Here is a 20,179-nt window from a genome sequence, read left to right on the forward strand (position 1 = left end):
GCCCCTCGCCTCTTGGAGCCCACTGACCATTGCGACGTACCCCATCTCCTCTTCTGTTTCCCCAGAGGCCGCCCCCTCCGGGAAGCCAGCCTTGATTGCTCCTTCAGGATGCGGTTCCTCTTCCCTGAGGCAGATACCCAAGTGCTCACCCCTGAGTGTGCGTCTCCGTCGGCCGTGGGCACTTTCTCATGGGCGTGGGATGGAGCCCGGCATCCGGCTCTGGACTGGGCGTGGAGGCGGCTTCCGAGTCTCTCTCCCTCTCCCCCTCCTCCTCCTCCTCCTCCTCCTCCTCCGCCTCCTCTCTCATAAATAAGTAAAATATTTTAAATATAAAATAAAATGTCAGGCTGCTGGAGTGGCATTCACCGCACGTGGCACGGGGACCAGCCTGGGCGCTGGCTTGATTTTACCGCGGCCTCTGGAGCTCCTAGGGGCTGAAAGCATGTGGCGTCCTGCCTCTGCTCGCCTCTATCATTCCTTCAACACATCGAGCGTGTGTCAGTATAAGGGCCGGGAGGTGGCTCGGGAGAGGGGCTCAATAGAGAGCCCAGTCTGAGCCCTCCTCTCAGGGCCCCACTCCGCCGGCCAGAAGGAGAAGGAGGCGCATTCAAGCTTTAGGGAGGTGATCGTGTCACCAGTAACCACACTCCACTGAGTAACTGCACACTGGTAGCATTGTACCTCATGCAACGGAAGCCAGCAGGAACCGGCAGCTGCTTTTCCAAATTGCATATCTGATACTTGATAAGATCCTCACTTGGGAAACAGACCAAGCATTTTACCGCCGGCTTCAAGATATGGGAGATGCGGTTCTGGGTGTTCCAACCATGTATTCCAGCTCCCACGGAACGGATCCTCTATCCTTTGCCTTTATCAGATAGAACATAATCAATGACAGTAAGAAACACTGCTACAAATGTGCCAGACATGCCAGGCTAAGGGCCTCGGATATCATACCTGGATATAGTCCTCACAACAACTGTGGGCAGCAAACGTGACCGGCATTCTACGGGAATGCGAGGAAGCAGAGGGTCAAGACGTTAGCAAGCCTTGCCCAGAGGTGCCCAGCTGAGAAAGGGCAGCGCCTGTGCTTAATTATAAGTATTGCAGCTCCTGGTCTCAGCTCTCCATCCCTAGGTGGTATTCATGGCATTGATACGTAGAGACATTAACATTGCTTTTGTTTACGCCATGTCTTGTAGGCTTGCAAAAAGGAGTACAAAGCTTTGCTCTGGACAACAGAAGATTATAAAATAAAATCTCTCAGGGAGGTTGGTGTCTTTTCCCACTCTCAGGAGAACACAATCAATAGATCAGTGCAGAGTATTTATGCAAATGGACCTGTCCCCAGCAGTGGAAATGTGTGTGGGAGTCACTATTAGCCAGCTGTGCTCAGAGTAGCATCCAGGGTGCTAACCAACCGTCCAAGTCCCTGAGACGGACAGCCTAGTGCATCCCCCAGAGAGTAACAAGCCACTGGGGACAAACTCCCTCAGTGGCAATTTTAGAAAGCAGGTGGCATTCCCCAGGACATTCCCTCTGGTTCCTTCATTCCTGTTGCCAGATTAGAAGTGCTCCCAAAGCCCAGGCACTTAAAAGAATAAGTAGTTATGAAAGAGAGGCCCCCTGGGCAGCCTGCATGGCTCAGTCTGTTGGGTGTCTGCCTTTGGCTCAGGTCATCATCCCAAGGTCCTGGGGTCAAGCCCCACATTGGACTCCCTGCTCAGCGGGGAGTCTGCAACTGCTTTTCCCTCTCCCTCTGCCTCCCGCCCACTCATGCTCTCTCTCCCTCTCTCACTCTTTATCTTTTTTTCTTATCTTTTTTTTTATCTTATCTTTCAGATAAATAAATGAAATCTTTAAAAAAAGAAAAAGAAGAAAAGAGAGACCCTTAGAAGAAATTTGTTGGCTTTCCTGTAAAAAGATGTTCTAGAACTTTGACCTAAAGGCTTCAGACTCAATCCTATATGTAAATTTGTGCGTGGGTCACGTGAGATTTTTAAAAAATAGCCTTAATAGAACCATTTTAGATTCACAGTACAATTGAGTCAAAGGTACGGAGAGCTCCCATACACCACAGCCTCTCCCAGGCTCAACATCCCACACCACAGCAGTACCTTTGTCACCATCACCTCCAACACATCGTTATCACCATGGACTGAATGTTTGTATCCCTGCTCCATTCATATGTTGAAGCCTAACGCCCAACGTGGTGGCTTCAGTAGGTGGAATCTTTGGGAGGGGACAGGTCATGAGAGCAGAGCATCCTTAGTGCAATTTGTGCCCTTATGTAGGGGGCTCCAGAGAGCTCCCTCACCCTGCCCCTTCGGCCATGGGAGGACGCAGAAAGAAGACGGGCACCGGTGAACCAAGAAGCAGGCTCTTAACAGACACGGAATCTGCCATCACCCTTGATATTGGCCTTGACAGCCTCCAGAACTGTGAGCTATGGTGTTTTGTTGTAGCAGCCCAACCTGACTGAGGACACCAAAGTGGACCCTCAAAGTCCAGTTTACAGGAGGGGTCGCTCTCGGTGGTGGACATGCTACGGGTTTGGACAAATGTATAATGATGTGTATCAACATTAGAGTATCCCAGAGTGGTCTGTCTCACTGCCCTGAACGTCCTCTGCTGCACCTATTCACCCCCACCCCCCACCCCGAGTCCCTGGCAACCACTGACACTTTACTGCCTCCATACTTGTGCCTTTTCCGGGATGTTGTAGAGTTGGAGTCACACAGGATAGAGCCTCTCAGATCACCTTATTTCGCTTAGTCGTATGCATGAGGTTCTCCATATCTTTTCAGGGCTTGGTAGTTCTTTTCTTGGAATGTTCTGAACAACATTCCATTGTCTGGATGGACCACAGTGTACTTATCCATCACCTCCTGAAGGGCATCTTGGTGGCCCCCAGGGTCTGGCATTGATGAACAAGCTGCCAGGACACAGCGCTTAGGTTCACTTGAGGGTTTTATGGCTTGTCACAGCATTTCCTTGTGAGTTCTCACAACCCCTTCGAACCCGGCTAGGAGGAACACACAAGTAAAAAGGCAAGAGCATGAAGAGCTTGGCCATGGATCTCCAAGATCTGTGACTTTGGGTCATTAACTCCACGTCTCTGGGCTTCTGTTCCCTTTTCTTTAAAATGTGGGGAAGTGATTCCTCCATTAGCGTTGGTGAGAGGACAGAGCATACCCAGCCTGCAGCAAGCATGCTGTCATCGTCCCATAACCATCCTGTTAGGCAGACAAGAGAAGGTGTTGAGAGATCAGGTCCAATGATTCACCCGAGGTGCCGCGGTGCTGACAGCCAGACCTCTCCCCGCGTGTGCTTCTGAGACGCCAATATGTCCAGCCCCTAAACTTTACAGGTACAGACTTAAAATATTAAATGCCACATTCTGCTTTCTGCTCCCTGCCTTCTCCCTGCATCATATGCACATATGCACACAACTCCTAAAGTGCTAAAAAGAAGAAAACCACACAAATAATTCTAGTAATAACAAAGACTGGCTCCTGAGGAGCTAGAAGGTTCCCTCCCCCCTTCAGGCATTCCTCTGTCATCTGGCTCTGCTCCTGAGTTATGTGCCTTCTCCCATCCTGGGATCGGGTGAGGCCATCTGTCAGCACCTGGCATTTCATGGGAGGTTCTATTATGGCAAGATGAAGATGCCTGAGGTGTCACAGTGATGGCTCACTATTCCTGCTGCCACCGCCCAGGCCAAGGGTGTGTCACCATGCTTTAGACTGCAACTGTCTCCTGTCTCCTAACTATATCCATTCTCTGTGTCATCCACCTTCGTCCTCCCCATCCTTCTCCTCTCCCCTTCCTCCCTCCTCTCCTCCTCCTCCCTCCTTCCTTCTTCCTCCTTCTCCCTTCTCCTTCCCCTCCGTTTTCCCTCCTCCTCCCTCCTGCTCCTCCCCTGTCTGCCCAGTTTTCCCTCCTCCCTCTTTTCTCCTCCTCCCTCCCCCTTCTTCTCCCTCCTCCTCCCCCTTCCTCCTCACCCTCCTCTGCTTGCCCTCTGAACTGCCCTCCACCCACCAGCACTCCCCCTGCATATCTTCCAGCTGTGATCTAATGGCTCCCCTTGGCACCCCCCCCCCCCAGCAGAGCACACACACTTCTCAGCTGGCTGTCCAGGCCTTGTGGGACCACCACCTTGCACACTCAGCCTCCTCTCAGCCAAAATTTGTCTCTGTCAGTTTGACTTTGCCCTTCTCTTTCCTGCTTTTGGTGGTTTTTTCCCCATCCCAGAAATGCCCCCCTGCACCCCAAATCAGCCTGGTGGCTAGCGGGAGGGAAAGGTGGAGTGCCAAGGAACTCCTCTAACAAAGCGGGGATGGACTTGAAGAGTCATTACTTCAATGCATAAAGAGGACCTGCACGGGGTCTAAACAAACGTCCTTTGGGAGCTGGACAGGCGGAGGGAGGGTGGAGTAGTGCCTGCACAGAGCTCTGGCATCCTCGGGTGAACCCAAATGCTAATTTAAAATATACACACTGTGCTGCAGTTACGCAACAGGAACAACCGGGCGCCACTTGGGTCATGTTTTAAAACGTCTCCTTGCACACGGGAACCAGCCCATTTCTTCTAAGTAAACTTACTACTATCTTCAAACAGAACAGGGAGGCAGAGGATCATGGTCATCCTCACTGAGAAGTAGCAGCAAAGACTGTTTTTTTTCGAGATATGTGGGTAGCGGCTGAAGAAGCAGTGGGAGGGGTTAATGGTTTCTGCAAGCAGGGAGGAGGGTGGTGAGAAGATGCTCTTTTGGTTTTTAAAGTCTTCTGTGCTATTGGGAATTTTAGCCACGTGGTCTATGACGCTCATTCTTCCAAAAAATCAGTATAGTTTCTTTCATATTTTGAGCTGCAAGCAATCCATTGGCACCTCTCCCGTCTGTCACAGAGCCAAGTAAAAACCTTCTCCTGTTACACTCCCTTGAATTGTGAGCTTTAATGATACATAGTTATTTGGAGCTGCATCTAATACTTAATAGATGTAGAATTGTTTAATATGCTAATAATGAAAAAGGTCTATATGTGTTTTGCCAAAATAAAAGTTTCAGCCTGTGAGCCCTTCCAAGACAGCCTTGAAGCATTCAACAATGCTTCCCCATTCCCTGGGCAGCCTCTGCCTAAAATAAGTACCAGTAAATGTTTGAATTGAATCCTGGGTTTCAACCACTAAATGGGGGATGAGGCTTGTGGTTATGGCAGGAGGGAGGGGTGTTTCTGAAGCCCCAGGTGACATCCATTCATTGAGTTTAGAGCATGGAGTCTGTGCGGAGCAGAGCAGTGGGGTGTGGCATGCAGTGGCTCCACAAGGCAGACAGGGTCCTGCCTGCTTTCTTGCTGCTTATATCTTGGCATGGGGGGTGGGCAAGGCCGACCCCAGGCTAACAGGATCATCTAACAGAGGGTGAAAATGAATCAGGATGGGGGTGCGGTGAAGGACAGGAGGAAGCAGATGGGAGGTGAGGTCTCAGAGGAGGTGGCAAGGCAGCAAGGAATTGAGGATGAGAGACCCAGGCAAAAGGAACAACATATGCAAATGCCCTGTGGATGGTTCAGGCCGGTCTGGCATTCAAAACCTCCCGTGTGGACACTCGTGTGCAAAGGCTGGGGTCCAGCAGGGGAGCATTTTTGCTTTAATGGAATTCCTAAAAGGTGAAGAGCATCCAGTACCTGCCATGGTCTGACTCCTTTGGGGGAGCTGCTCTGCGCTCCTGACGCCATTCTGTCCTTTAGAGGTCCTCCTGGGGCCTCCTTAGGTTATTGCCACCGTGGGACCCTGCCGTCACTTTGAAGCACTGCTCACAGCTGCTCCTGGACTGTGATTCCAAGTCTGGCTTATTCCCTGGGGCTCAGAACACCCATTCCAAACCTCCTCCCCTCTTTTTTCTCCCTGCCCTTGTCTACACAATCAGAGCCCTGTCTGCACCTCTCAGGGAATAGTCCGCTTTTCACAGTCTCCGATAATGAGTCTATTTACCCCACAAGGTTAATTACAGGGTTTCCAGTTGATGATATAGAAAGCTAAAATTTCAGAGACATTGAGTCATGTGTGTTCAGAAGTCATGCCTGTGTGCATACACTATTCACTGTGTATATATAGTCATGAAATTATATATCTATATGTTTCCATTTAGACTATTTTTACACATATACAGAAGTTGCTATTTTAACTTTTTATGTCTCCTCTAATTTCCAAGGTCCTGACCCTAATTCCAAAGTGATGGGCTAAGAGACCCAGTTAGATCACGTGGCAGCTGCAAGACATAGGTCAGTTATTTAAAGCCTCTGGATGGGGCTTAAACCTCACCTGTAAAGTGGTGATATTAATAGTAACTACCCCAAAAGAGGATTAAAGGAGCTGTCATGGGCAGATCATCGGGCACAGAGCTTGGCACATAGCACACACACTTTACACTTTCCTTTATACATCAGGGAGAAAAATCTTGGAAAAGTCACACATTCATTCAACAAACATTCCTGTGCACCTATTATGTGGCAAGGTATCACTTAAGGCACTGACACTGAGGAGGTAAATAAGGCAGTCACTATCCACCCAGAAAGGCAGGATGTGAGTGGCACAGGTAAAGCTGTTGTGAAGGAATGTTGGCCTGCCCAGCTACCTGTTGGGGGGGCGGGGTGGAGGGTGGGGCCATGTGACCAGCTCTGGCCAATAAATGTTTATGACAATGATTCATGGCACTGGAAGGCGGGACCACTGATGGAGAATCAGTTTGTTTTTTTTTGTTTTTGTTTTTTTACATTAACAACCACAAGTGAATATGATAAAGCACATGGTTGTTGGTTATTTTTCAGAGACATCCAGAACACAGGGAGAAGGGACACCAGGACCAAGTTGGCCCCACATTAGGTCTTGCAACTCCTTCCATAGAAGGATCTTTGCTTTGGGTCACATCCCTTTTTAGATTTTCAGAGAAACAGAGAGGTTTTTCTCCCATTTTATTTTTTTTTAATTTTGAAAAATTTCAAGGGGCACCTGGGTGGCTCAGTTGGTGAAGCGTCTGCCTTCAGCTCAGGTCGTGATCCCGGGGTCCTGGGATTGAGCCCCGAGTAGGACTCCCTGCTCATCCAGGAGTCGGCTTCCCCCTCTCCCTCTGCCTGCCCCCACTCATGCTTGCTCTTTCTCTCTCTCAAATAAATAAGTAAATAAATAAAATCTTTAAAAAATTTTTTCAAACTCACAGGAAAGTTGCAAGAACAGTGCACAGTGAATGACCACACAGCACAGGCTCAGCAAGTGCTATCATTTGACATTTTAGGTGTGCCGCCCCTTCTCCATCTCCCCCACCCCACCTGCAGGGAAATCTTTTAGAAGTTGCAGGGATGATGATACCACCCCTAAACATTGTGGCATGTGCCTTCCAGAAACAGAAACGTGTTCTTGCTTGACCACATACAGTGATTGCATGCAGGAATTTTAACTTTGATACAAGATTATTATCTAATATGCACTCCAGATTCAAATTTCCCCAGGTACTCTCAAAACTGTCCTTTTAAATTTCCTCCACTCAGGATCAAGTATTGCCTTTCGTTATCATGTCCCTTTCATCTTTCGAGCAAGGACAGTCCTCTCCCCTGTAATTATGTCGTTCGTGGCACTGCCATCTGTGAACAGCACCAAGTCGACTTTAAATCCTGGGGAAGGAGGATTATTCCTGCACAGTAAAGGAGGTTCAGATAGCTTTCATCAGGGACACGCTTGTTGTCCTGGAAAAAGATCATTGCTAGGAGCTGGGTTGCAATGGATTTTGACACAGCTGCATTGATTCTGTTCCTCCCAAGGGTTCATCAGATCCCCAAGTAGATTTTGGAAGCCTGGGACTGCACTTAAATCTGGTCCCTTTCCCTAAAACCCAAGGCATCTCGTGGGTCCAGAGGGGGACGTTGAAAGGAACCCAGGACAAATGTCTTGAAAACACTGAGAGGAGACACAGTCTCCTCTCACTTGTGGCCTCATCGAATTCTGTGTTGTGTCTCCAAAGCAGAAGGAGCTTGCGGACGTGTTTAAACCTCTCCCTCTCGTTCAAGCCCATGCTATATACCACACATCCAGTGCAAACATTTTCCTGATGAATCCCCCCGGAAACCCACACCACACCTTGGGCAGAGGACAGCTAGCATCTGGAGGGACACAGAGGGACAAGCAATGTGTTCAACAACCCAGGGTGGGGTTGGGGGTTGCGGGGTTTGGGGGGATGCCTAGACTTCTAGCCACCTAAGAGGCACAGATTTTATTTGCTCAGAACCTCAGCGAATCTCCCTAGAGAGGATTTCTTGCTCCTGAGAAGTTTCAAAGACATTTCTGTTTTCCAACAGATCATGTTCTTGACACATTGCATAGCTGTGGAAAATGTTTTGCTTTTTTTTAATCGACGCGCCGCACACAGTTTATTTAGCTTCTCTCTGACTTAAGAGATTTTCCTGCCGTGCAATGCTAAAGTGCATCCATGCGGTGTCAGCACCTTCCTTGCGACGAGACCCGCCCGGTTCCTTTTTTCTTTTTCTTTTTCTTTTTCTTTTTTTTGAAGCAGTTCCCTGGTTGGCCTTCAGATGGCGCCAACACCCCAGGCCCGCGGGAGCCGCGTCCAGGTGCGGGAGCCCGCGGCGCCTGGGGCCAGGAGGCTGCGCGGTGGGGGGAGGACCTGGGGGAGGGGGTGCCTTGAATTTCTCCTGCCTCCAGCGTCGCTCGGGATTGTAGCAGCGCACAGGACCCTCTGGGGCCCGATTCCTCTCGGCTCCGTGACCGCAGGATCAGTGGGGGAAGAAATCATCAATGAATTAAAAGCCCCCCAATCCCAAATGCCCTGGCAGGTTAAAAAAAAAAGATCGGAAATACGGTTTTCTGCAAAGTCCAGGTGCGTGGAAGATGTTGTTATAATAACCTGTGCAAACAACTCTCCCGGAGTCCCACTGAACAGAGAAGAAACCCAATTCCAGGGGCAAAGGAAAATATCCCTCTCACCTTTTCTACCTAGATTATAAAAATTTCTTTCCTCCCAAATCCGCTTTTTTGGGGGAGGGGGCGTTAATAATTTTGACCCCTCCACCGAGTGCTTTTCAAATGACAGTAATTTTAAACCTGGACACCCCTGTAAATACGAACTCAGACACTGCCATTTTGGAATTTATTTTCCATGGTCATTTTTTTTTTTTTTTTTTTTGGTTTTTGTCCTATGCTGTGATAAAGCTTTTTTTTTTTTTTAAAGCACCTCATAAAAGCAGAGTGAATAATATTTCACCTGGAAACACAAGACGGAGGAGTGTTTCTTGATCAATAGTTTGCATTTCCAGTAAAATCATAAGAACTTGAGGTGCCTGTCACGCAGTCAAGGAGGAAGGCAATTTTTTTAAATTTGAAAGATGGATCTGAACATATTTTTTAAAAATAATAAAGTCGTAGTGGGGTGGAGGAACGTTCAAACACTCACCTGCGAGCTGAGGCTTGGGAAGCTTTATTTAGTTGCAAAAAAAAAAAAATCATCTTAGAGAAAGACTCAGCACCCATAAAAAAAAATACAGCGTTTCAGAAGTAGATTATTCAGGGTCCTAGGGACCTGGTTTGTATTTGCCCTCTGATTTTGAATTTATCAGCAGATAATATCATTCATAGATAATGTACATGCAGATTTTTTTTCTTTTGTTCCTTTATTGGAAATGAATGAGATGTGTCCAACGCCTTCCCTTCACCTCCCAAAACTGGGTGAGGGTGGATTGTCTCACATCCTTTTTCTGGGGATCAAGTGATGGAAGAGGGGCAGAGGCGGGGGCGGGGGGGGGGATGGGGGTGGTGGTGGATAAATACAGAAGTTTTATCTTTGGTCTCCCCCAGCCCCACCGAGGGACAACTTCCCGAAGAATTCTGATCCGTCTTCAGCCCTTCGGACGAGTGTCCTTCCCCCTTCAAGGGGAAGCGGGGAAGGGTGAGCCGGTCGTTCGAGGGGTGGGAGGAATAAATACTCCGTCCGCAAAAAACAAAAACAAAAAAAAAAAACGGACTTTCCGGGGGTACTCGGAGGAGAGAGGGCAGCTTAAAGGGTAAGACCTCGAGTCGCCCCAGGTCAGGATCCCCACTCTATAACGTCTGGAGGTGTCTTAACCGTTTGCGATCGTTTACGCGGTCCTCCCACGGAGCCCAGTGCCCAAATCACCTTATCAAACTTCAACCAACAAAAAGGACCGCGTACAGAAAGTCAGCTTGGAGAGTCCCCAAGGGGCTTCGCCGGAGCGGGAGGCGGGCCCTGCGCCCCGGGACTGGCGACCCAGCGGACGGGGCTTGGGGGCAGCTTCCCCGCGGGGAGCCCGCCGCGTGCGGCGCTGCGGGCGCGCGTCCTGGAGCGCAGCCCCCGCGCAAAGCGGGCTTGGGTTTCCCCTCTCCCGCAGAGGAACCCCGGCTCTCCTTGGGCCGGGTGGCTGGCCGCATTGTTCCCGTCTTTGGCGAGCGCGGGAGTCAGCTTGTCAAAGGGAATTTATCTCTGGGAAAAGGGAGAGGCTCTGAAAATCTGGAGAAGGTGAGCTGCAAGCATCTGCGCGGGAGGGGAATGAGGCGGGGGGAGAAATTAGTGGAGCCACTCCACTCTCCCCAAACCCTGCAGGACTGCTCACCGTGGCGCGTACGGTTTGCCGAATCCACGGCGCACTTGAGGATTAAATTCTCAAGATACTGCTCCTTCTCCCACTCTGCCTTTCCCCTCTAGAAGCCGTGGCCCGGCTCCCCCCGTGGAGGTGAGGAATATTCATTCAGGTTCTGCAATTTGCCTCTGAAAGCTTTTAGGCTATTCCTGACCTCCCTGAACCTGGAAACTCTCTGTTGAAAATTAATAATTTTTTTTTTTTTTTTTTTTTTTACTTAAATGATGACAACATCCAGGGGAGGCCCCTTCCATTCCAATCCAGCACGCTTGCTTTGAATCCATTACACCTGGGCCGCGATAATTAGGAAATCGAATTATTCGCCTCATCACTCATTAATAAGAAAAACAGTCCCAGGGTCTTTGCTACTTACAGGGTCTTTGGGGAGATATTTGACTACATTAATCAAATCGATTTTATATTTCGAACTAACTTTATCGGCCAAGGAGCATGGGTTTTGTTTGTGGTTGTTTCTTTTTTCTTTTTCTTTCTTTCTTTCTTTCTTTTTTTTTTTTTTTGCTCTGGGCATGTGGGCCCATAAACCAAAATGTGATAATAGAATAAATTTTCATAAGATATCACTCTTTTTTTTTTTTTTTTAATAAAAATCTTTTCAAGTGAAGGCTGGCTTGCAGAAAAGCCTGGTTCTGAGCAGCTGGGTCTTAGAGCCGACGGGTTCCGGCGCTCCTGGCCCTGATTGGCGACAGCTCCGCGCAGCCGCCGGGTTATTGGTCCGAAGTTCCCGGAGGGGGCGTGGCTGGAGGAAAGTAAAAACTTGCTTTCAGCAAGAAGACTTTTGAAACTTTTCCCAATCCCTAAAAGGGACTTTGCCTCTTTTTCCGGGCTCGGCAGGGCAGCCACTCTGGACCCCGGTTCGCCGACCCTCGGGGCTGCCGCTCTGCTGGGGCGCCGGGAAAGCCGCCTTCCCCGTCCCGCCGCGGCCGGAGCGGCCGGCCTCCTCCGTGCCCCGCGCGCGCGGCGTCTCGGCCGCGTCCCCGGCCGCCGGCTCCGGCTGCCACCCGCCGGTCCCGAGGGCGAGCGAGCGAGCGAGCGGGGGCCGGCGCTGCGCTCGCCGGGGCGCGCCCTCCAGGATGCCGATCCGCCCGGTCCGCTGACCGCGAGCGTGCCTTCCGCGCGCTCCGGCCGCTCCCCCGCCGCGCCCCCGAGCGCCCCCGAGGCGTGCCGGCGCACGGGGCTCCCCCCGCCGGCTCCCTTCCTCTCGCTCCCTCGCCCTCCCGCGCTCTCTCGCTCTCGCAGGGCCTGCTTCGCGGTGCGTGCGCGCGGGCGGCGGCGAGCCGTCTCGGACGCAGCATGCAGGCGCGCTACTCGGTGTCCGACCCCAATGCCCTGGGAGTGGTGCCCTACCTGAGCGAGCAGAACTACTACCGGGCGGCCGGCAGCTACGGCGGCATGGCCAGCCCCATGGGCGTCTACTCCGGCCACCCGGAGCAGTACGGCGCGGGCATGGGCCGCTCCTACGCGCCCTACCACCACCACCAGCCCGCGGCGCCCAAGGACCTCGTAAAGCCGCCCTACAGCTACATCGCGCTCATAACCATGGCGATCCAGAACGCGCCCGAGAAGAAGATCACCCTGAACGGCATCTACCAGTTCATCATGGACCGCTTCCCCTTCTACCGGGAGAACAAGCAAGGCTGGCAGAACAGCATCCGCCACAACCTCTCGCTCAACGAGTGCTTCGTCAAGGTGCCCCGCGACGACAAGAAACCTGGCAAGGGCAGCTACTGGACGCTGGACCCGGACTCCTACAACATGTTCGAGAACGGCAGCTTCCTGCGGCGCCGCCGGCGCTTCAAGAAAAAGGACGTGCCCAAGGAGAAGGAGGAGCGGGCCCACCTCAAGGAGCCGCCCCCGGCCGCGGCCAAGGGCGCCCCGGCCGGGCCCCCTCTAGCGGACGCCCCCAAGGAGGTCGAGAAGAAGGTGGTGATCAAGAGCGAGGCGGCGTCGCCCGCGCTGCCGGTCATCACCAAGGTGGAGACGCTGAGCCCCGAGAGCGCGCTGCAGGGCAGCCCGCGCAGCAGCGCCTCCACGCCCGCCGGCTCCCCCGACGGCTCGCTGCCCGAGCACCACGCCGGCGCGCCCAACGGGCTGCCCGGCTTCAGCGTGGAGAACATCATGACGCTGCGAACCTCGCCGCCGGGCGGCGAGCTGAGCCCCGCGGCCGGGCGCGCGGGCCTGGTGGTGCCGCCGCTCGCGCTGTCCTACGCCGCCGCGCCGCCCGCCGCCTACGGCCAGCCGTGCGCGCAGGGCCTGGAGGCCGGGGCCGCGGGGGGCTACCAGTGCAGCATGCGCGCCATGAGCCTGTACACCGGCGCCGAGCGGCCCGCGCACATGTGCGTCCCGCCCGCGCTGGACGAGGCCCTCTCGGACCACCCGAGCGGCCCCGCGTCGCCCCTGAGCGCCCTCAACCTCGCCGCCGGCCAGGAGGGCGCGCTCGCTGCCGCGGGCCACCACCACCAGCACCACGGCCACCACCACCCGCAGGCGCCGCCGCCCCCGCCCCCGCCCCCGCCGGCGCCCCAGCCCCAGCCGGCGCCCCAGCCCGGGGCCGCCGCCGCCCAGGCCGCCTCCTGGTATCTCAACCACAGCGGGGACCTGAACCACCTCCCGGGCCACACGTTCGCGGCCCAGCAGCAGACTTTCCCCAACGTCCGGGAGATGTTCAACTCTCACCGGCTGGGGATGGAGAACTCGACCCTCGGGGAACCGCAGGTGAGCACCAACGCGAGCTGTCAGCTGCCCTACAGATCCACGCCATCTCTCTACCGCCACGCCGCCCCCTATTCCTATGACTGCACGAAATACTGACCTGCCCGGCCCGCTCCGGCTTCGCCTCCCGCACCCGGACCCGGACCTCTCAGACCGTTCGGGCTGCAGAGACGCAAAAAGAACCAAAACATTGCCCACCAGCTTTTTCTCAGACCCAGGAGCAGAGAGCGCGCTCGCCAGCCTCAGCCCTTCTCTGTGAAGCTGCAGGTAACTTTAATTCGATGCCCCCCCCACCCGCCCCCGTTTCCGAGATCCTAAGAAGCCCCGGTAAAGGGACGCAGCCCAGCGAAATGAATATTGATTCTAAACCCACCCACCCCCCTCCCCTCTCCCTTCCCAGGATGGTTGTGCTCACTGCTCCAGCTGGGGTTTCCAAAATTAAGTTACGGACCAAATCCCATAGCGACCCAGTAAATGACTCTCTGTAGAGACCCCCATAGGTCTATGGGGGCCTCTATAGATTACCTTTGTGCTGTGTGTAATTTTAAATTTCTCTAACCGTGCTGTACAAATGTGTGGATTTGTAATCAGGCTATTTTGTTGTTGTTGTTCAGAGCCATTAATATAATATTTAAAGTTGAGTTCACTGGATAATTTTTTTCATCTTGCCCAACCATTTCGAACTGCCAAAATGAAAATTTAAGAAACCCATGTGGGGTGTTTCCTTTTTTTTTTTTTTAAACCCCTGTACACTTATGAGATATGATTCTTTTCCCCGGTGGTAGGTCTTTTACAAACAAGGAAATAATTTATTTTTTGTTGTTGGCGGATAAAGAAGTCAAGTATCTGATACTTTTTATTTACAAAGTGTGATGGTTTTGTATAGTAGGTTCCTCCCTGAGCATTCCTAAAAGAAAAAAAATCTTTAAAAATTTAACTTCACCTGTGTTTGTCTTATGTGGTCTTAATTGTTGTACTTACCTTAAAATAAACCCATGTTGTTTTTCTGCCCAAAGTCCGGACAGTGTGTTTGTGTTCTCGCATTTTTAAAAAAAAAAAAAAAAAAAAAAAACAAGGTGTGTTTGCAAATCCACCTGTTTTGATTATTTTTGTTACACAGGTGGGTAAACTCCTAGACATATACAGATGATCACGGAGAGATGGGGGCACTCCCCTATTGTCTTCTTAGTGATGGAAAAGACTTTCCGACTAATTTAGATCTCACCCTGGCCTAGGCAGTGGAGAAACAGCCCTGGTTGGATGCGGCTGCCCGAAGGAGTGGGAGCAGTTGTGTCATTTGCTGTAAATGCTTTTTGCTAAATGCGACAAAACATGCCGATTGTCAAAACAAACAGTACCATTACATCTCAACGTCCAGCCGTCCCCAATTGAGGAGGCAAAGGAGGGGAGAGATAAGCGTTTTCCATTAGCTAACTACTACAAACCGGGGGAGTCCTGCTTTCCCTCCATTTCCTAAAATGCGGACTTCCTTCCCCCACTGTAATGGTTTTCCAGAAAAGAATTTGAAGTGGGCAGGAGAAGGTCCAAAGGGGATTGATTCTGGAGCATTTTACGGCCATTCTCGGTGGTGGTTAGATCAGAGGTGGATTCCAGACCTCTTTCCTTCTTGATTTGATTTCTTAATCCTTACCCTATTGCAGTGAAAAATTGTAAAGGCTCATTGGCCATCAAAAATAATTTCCAATGCTTTTAGAGTCCTGAATTTATCAACTCTCAGGACTTTAAGTAACAGGAAGATTACCTGCCTTTTCGAGTTTGATGTCTTTTAAAAATTTTTCATAGCAGTGAAACCATTGTGAGGTATGGCTGGGGCAGGGGAATGGTTTTATTATCTGTTTCCCTGGACCAAAAGCACAACTCCCCCGCTAGACTCTGTGTGTGAGTTTTGAGGCCAGAGCTCCAAACTGGGAAGGAGTTTCCCACCCAAATAGGTGAGCTGTACTTTGCTAAGAGCGAAGCTCCTTGTGAATTTAACATTTCACGTGATGATGAGTTTTCCAAAAAGTGATTTTCCTTGATGCAGTGGCGCTGAACATAACCTGGGTTTGTGTTGTTGTTTTAGCCGTGGCAGTTTGTCTCTAAGTCACGCTGAAATAGAACTGGGGGACGTGTGAGCATAATAAATCTCCCCATATGTGCAACACAGATTCTTTCGAACCATAGCCGCAGAGGTGGCTGGCGGGTAAGACTTAAATGCTGCATTTTATTCCTTTCCACAGAGCTCAGAATCTGGCAGCCTCAGTGCTTGCTGCTTGACCTCGAGCATCCCCCAGGCCCCCGTGCTTTGGTTGAGTGAGCTGGACCGGCCAGCTAGGGAAGAGAGGGAGACTGAGTCCCCTCTCACGGCCACAGAAGAGACCAACCCTCCTTGCCCAGCTCTGGTACTCTAATTCCATTTCGTTCCTGTTCTTAAGATGATGTTTGCCGCTGGTTTAGAGGAGAGTGGTCTAGCTGGCTTTCTCCTTCTCCAGATTTTTCTTAAGAGTCCACCCTGAAAGCTTGCCTTCATCTCAAGATTTGGAATTCAGGCAAGGTCTGAGAGACACACGGGAAGTAAAGGAGAGAGAAACGGGGAAGAATTGGGTGAGACCTGGGCTGCTGCTGAAGCCACGCTGGGATCTACTATCTCTGGGGAGGCTTCTGAAAGAAGTCACTGTGCGTCGGCCGCTCACCCAAGTGAGTAGCTCAAGAAAGGTCCCCACACCCCATAGAGGCCACAGCGGGGCCAGGGGTCCTTCCATTTCCTTAGGAACCTGGGCAGCTGGAAGGTTGGTGTTTGGGGCTTTATCCAGGCCTCTGAAGGCGGCAGAGGGGAGAGGTGTGGAAGGCTGGGGTGCGCTGGAACGCCTTCGGTCCCCGGAAAGCTTCCGAGTCTGAGGCCCCGGGACCAGGGTAGGTGTGGGTAAGCGCCCCAGAAGGCCAGCCCTGTGTGCTGGGCGCTGAGCTCCTAGCTCGCTCAGCTCAGCCGCAGCCGCCCTGCTTCAGCAGCCCTATGCAGACTTCGGGCCTAGGGACTGAGCGGCCTGGGGGCGTCTGTTGGTCCCCCCGCGGGATGCGGAGATCCAGCAGCGAGGAGCTGAGCCCCGTGGGGTGGAGGCCATCCGGGGGCCGACTCGCACCTCGCGGCGACCCCTGCGGGTCCGCTGCCTGGCGCGCAAAGACAGCGCGCGTGCGGGTGACACAGGCTGTCCCTGCTCCACGTATCCGCTGGCCTCCCCTTGCTTCGGCCACTGCATCCTCAGTCCTTGGGAGGCCCAGGGCCTATCAGAGAAAGGGGAAAGGAGGTCGTGGATGGAAGGGCTGGAATGTTGGTCGCTGGCTGCCAGGACTCCTGGCCAAGCAGCTCTGTGGTCCTCCGGGCCCAATTTGCACGAAGGCGCGTCCCGATAACCACGTTCCTTCCTGATCCAGTAACCGTGGAGCTAGGCAGGTCTCAAGGAACTGCAAATAAAATACAAGCAACCCCAACACCGCGGCAGAGACCATTTCCCATAGAGTTAACTCCGGATGTCCTACTGGCCTTGGCTGCGCGGACTGTTTCTAACCAGGGCCCCGTTTTGACAGACATGGACTGCTTGGAAGGACTCCGTGGCCTCTAGAATCCCGCACATTCCCCGCTCCACAGAGGCTGCAGCTTGAGTAGCCTCTGCTTCTTCCAAGACTCGGAGACATGCAAGCTCACTACTTTCTGGGAGAGGGACTGTCCTGTGTGGCCCAGCCCAGGCTTCTCTTCCCAGGCCAGACTTGGGTCTCCAGCCAGGTAGTCTTCATCTTCTGGTTTAAGTAGCCAATCCTCACCCACACCAAAATCAGTGGTGACATGTGCCTTCTAAATGCTGGAGCACTGGGCTAGGAATTCGAAGACCAGGTGATGCTGTGTGAACAAACTATTTCCCTTCCTGGTTTCAGTCTTTTCATCTATAAAATGACTGGTTGCTTGTAAGGGCATTTGGGGTGGTCTAGCACTTTCCTTTCTGGCATGGCCATGCTCCCATGATGGGCCCTCATTTATCCCCACTCCCTTGCCCTGCTGAAAGAAATGGAGATCAGAAGCGGGAGGGAGGAGCAAACGTGGGGTCCTGGGAAGTTAGGTGCTTGGCTCATAAATCTTTCGGGGATCCATCTCCTCTCCTTTACCCCAAGACTGCCTGGGGTGGCCTTTGGGCCTGGGAGAGGCTTATGACCTGCATTCAGAGCAGAGAGAGCAGAGTTCCCAAATCTCCCATGAAAACTAGCCCTGGTGCCTGAGCACTTGCCTTGTCACTCCTTGCCCCCACCCCAAATCAAATCTCTGCACAGGGTGTTGGCCTAGGTCAGTGTGATGGGAATTCATTAATAACCATTAATCTGAAATGGGTGGAAACAGCAAACTGAAAAGAGACATTAATTAACAGGCAGAACCAAGTCTCTCAAGAACGTGCTGGGGTCTGGGTCTCAGAACCTGTACCTGGTGCCTCAGGGAACGGGTACCTGCATTGTCCTGGACGGGACACTCATGCCCCTCAGGCTGTGGGGAACATGGATAGAGGCCTGAGGGGCAGCCAGCCCAGGGCGGCCAGGGGCTAGACTCTGGGTGAGCGGTGAGCGGACACACAAGGCCAGTGCCACCAGAGAGGGCCTTTTGGCACCACATACTCGAAATGCTTTCCCAAACTCTGAGAAGCATTCCCTGCCTCCTCCTTTTTGCATGGCCTCAGCTAGCCAAAGCAAGGCATTTGAAATGTTTGCTTTTGGACATAGGCATGTAAAGAAGGGGGTGGGATGTTTCAGGGAGTCTGCAGTCTGCCACTGGGCCTGAGTGGACATCCCTGCCTTGATTTGTGCCAGCCTGTTCCTGGCTTTTGCAACCTTCCTGCCTCACAGAAAACACAGAAGGACACAGCCTGTGTAGAGTGTAGTTCTTGAATGTGGATCTTTGGTGCTTAGGTGAAGCTGGTGGGGGCTTTATCTTGGGGCTGTGTGTGTGTGTGTGTGTGTTTGTGTGTGAAAAACTGGCATAGAGGGAGGGGGGTGGGCTGGCAGATGGACTGGCTCCCTGGCCGCATAGGTCCCTTTAAGGAAATGGAGTTGGGGAGCATGGGGAGTGCTGCCCCAGCCTGGGGTACAGCTTTGTGCTCAGTCTGTATGCCCACCCAGGGTGGAGGTCACAGAGGCCAGAGAGGCCTCTCTGACCCCTGGCTTAGTGGCCATTGGCCCTGGTCTTACCTTTCCCAACAGCCCCGTGGGGGCTCTCTCTCTCTGCCTGTGTGTTGTTTTTACAGGCAGCCTCTTCAACAGAGCTTTCTAAGCTGACTCCTGGCCACATGCACCGACTCAGGACCTCCACACAGGCCAATGGAGGGTTTGCATGACCTCAGCTGTGCTCCCTACAGCTCTCTGGGCCCATTTCTCAACTGAGAATTGATAGGATCATCAAATATGGTTGTCATTGAGGATTGTGGGAACCCAATACGCGTCAGGAGGGTCCTTTGGTAATGGCCAGGCCCAAGAAGGACTCACTGTTAGCCGTTGGGATTTACCCCAACCCAAGAAGAACCATGGTTCTTTGGTCTCGGCCAGCTGTGCATGTCAGGCTACATACTGGTATGCTCTGACCACCTCTGATTTAGACCCTTTAAATTATGAGCTCCAAAGAAATCAGTAATTTGGAAGTTCCTGCCCTGCTCCTGGGCTTTAGCAGACTGGCCGAATATTGCATTTGTGGCTCACTTCCCCACAAGGGAAGCAGCAGAAGACCCTGCCCGAGACACACCTCTCTGAACCTCTGCAGACACCTGAGGATGTCAGACCTCAGAGAATCCACCTTTGCAGAAAAATGTGTGCATTCCAACACTCTGTTCTGCTACTTATGGCCTCCACTGTCTGGAGGTGTTCACTGCCCATTCCAAATCTTATCTGTAAAATGGGCAAATCCATTACTTCTGTGTTTTGTAGATGCTGTGAGGGTTCTCAAGAGAGTTTCCATGGGGCTCTTGGCATCCACACACAGTAGCCCTGTTACGGTGGGATTATTCTCCTGTCTTAGCAACACTTCCTCGTGTTAACCTCCTGGCGTTAGTGTCCTGGTCTGCAGAATGGAAATGGCCAAGACTCCTGGGAGGAGGAGTGACTTAATCCAAGGGAGACCTTAGGAGGATGCCAGCCCAGAGTAGCATTCAAGACATTTGAGCTATTACTATCGTCCTTGTCATCACCATCTCCGTGTTTAGGATGTCAGTAAGGTGACCTGGCTGAATAAGTCCTGTATCTTCCCACCTTCTCCTCACACCTATTACAAGCGTAGTAGATTGTGCATTCGTTTGTGTATATATACTTTGTCAACTGTCTTTGCTTGGAGAAAAGTGATGCCAATATTTGGGAGGTGTCGCAGACCATCCTTAATTTGAGCATCTGCTTTTCAGTTGACTCCAGGAGCAGAGGAAGGGTAGATGCCCCCAGGAGGGAAGACTTCCTGCTTCTGCCCTCCCCTCAGCCTTTCCCCTGAGGCCTCTTTGGTCCTGCCTGGTGCCTGGCCTCTGCGCAGACTGCCCAAGGAGCAGGCTTTCTCCCTGGAGGGGGGAGGAGGGGGGCTGGAAACAATACTCTTTGCCCTCATCCCATGCTGACCCCAGATAGGAACCCCCACTGTCCTTCTGGGAGCTTCCAGGCAGGCTGAAAATCTCAAGGCTTTGCTGCAGGCTGGGAGATGCCCTGGCACTGACTTCAGAGATGAATGCATGTTTGGGGCGATCTGAAGACTATGAGCCTAGGGAGAACTTTTAGT

The 20,179-nt window shown here is 52.2% G+C and overlaps 1 protein-coding gene and 1 long non-coding RNA gene across 18 annotated transcripts in view; both read left to right on the plus strand.

Moving 5' to 3' along the window:
* Window positions 1–20,179, plus strand: part of LOC144310295 (uncharacterized) — a 63,925-nt gene that overhangs the window by 13,365 nt on the left and 30,381 nt on the right. For 4 of the 16 annotated variants that reach the window (XR_013376003.1, XR_013376004.1, XR_013375995.1 and 1 more), the window contains one exon: window positions 1,843–1,978. The exons of 7 other annotated variants lie outside the window; for them this stretch is intronic. This is a non-coding gene — a long non-coding RNA (uncharacterized LOC144310295). Of the gene's footprint in view, window positions 1–65; window positions 84–1,202; window positions 1,979–20,179 lie in introns of those variants that run through there. 5 more of the 16 variants (XR_013376012.1, XR_013376016.1, XR_013376011.1 and 2 more) reach the window with 3 other exon arrangements.
* Window positions 11,804–20,153, plus strand: FOXC2 (forkhead box C2). 2 transcript variants are annotated; one of them, XR_013375991.1, is made up of 2 exons: window positions 11,804–13,662; window positions 15,636–20,153. XR_013375991.1 is itself a non-coding variant. In XM_077891067.1 (1 exon), the coding sequence occupies exon 1, from the start codon at window positions 11,977–11,979 to the stop codon at window positions 13,492–13,494; it is 1,518 nt and encodes a 505-aa protein (XP_077747193.1). In that variant the 5' UTR covers window positions 11,804–11,976; the 3' UTR covers window positions 13,495–14,410. The 2 variants fall into 2 exon arrangements, 1 of the variants encoding a protein (XP_077747193.1); XM_077891067.1 differs by lacking the exon at window positions 15,636–20,153 and having other exon boundaries at window positions 11,804–14,410.

Source organism: Canis aureus, chromosome 3 (assembly GCF_053574225.1).
Source record: "Canis aureus isolate CA01 chromosome 3, VMU_Caureus_v.1.0, whole genome shotgun sequence".
Taxonomy (NCBI): domain Eukaryota; kingdom Metazoa; phylum Chordata; class Mammalia; order Carnivora; family Canidae; genus Canis; species Canis aureus.

Excerpts from the sequence above, each read along its gene's own strand:
- FOXC2 (XM_077891067.1), top strand. The coding sequence starts at position 11,977 with ATGCAGGCGCGCTACTCGGTGTCCGACCCCAATGCCCTGGGAGTGGTG.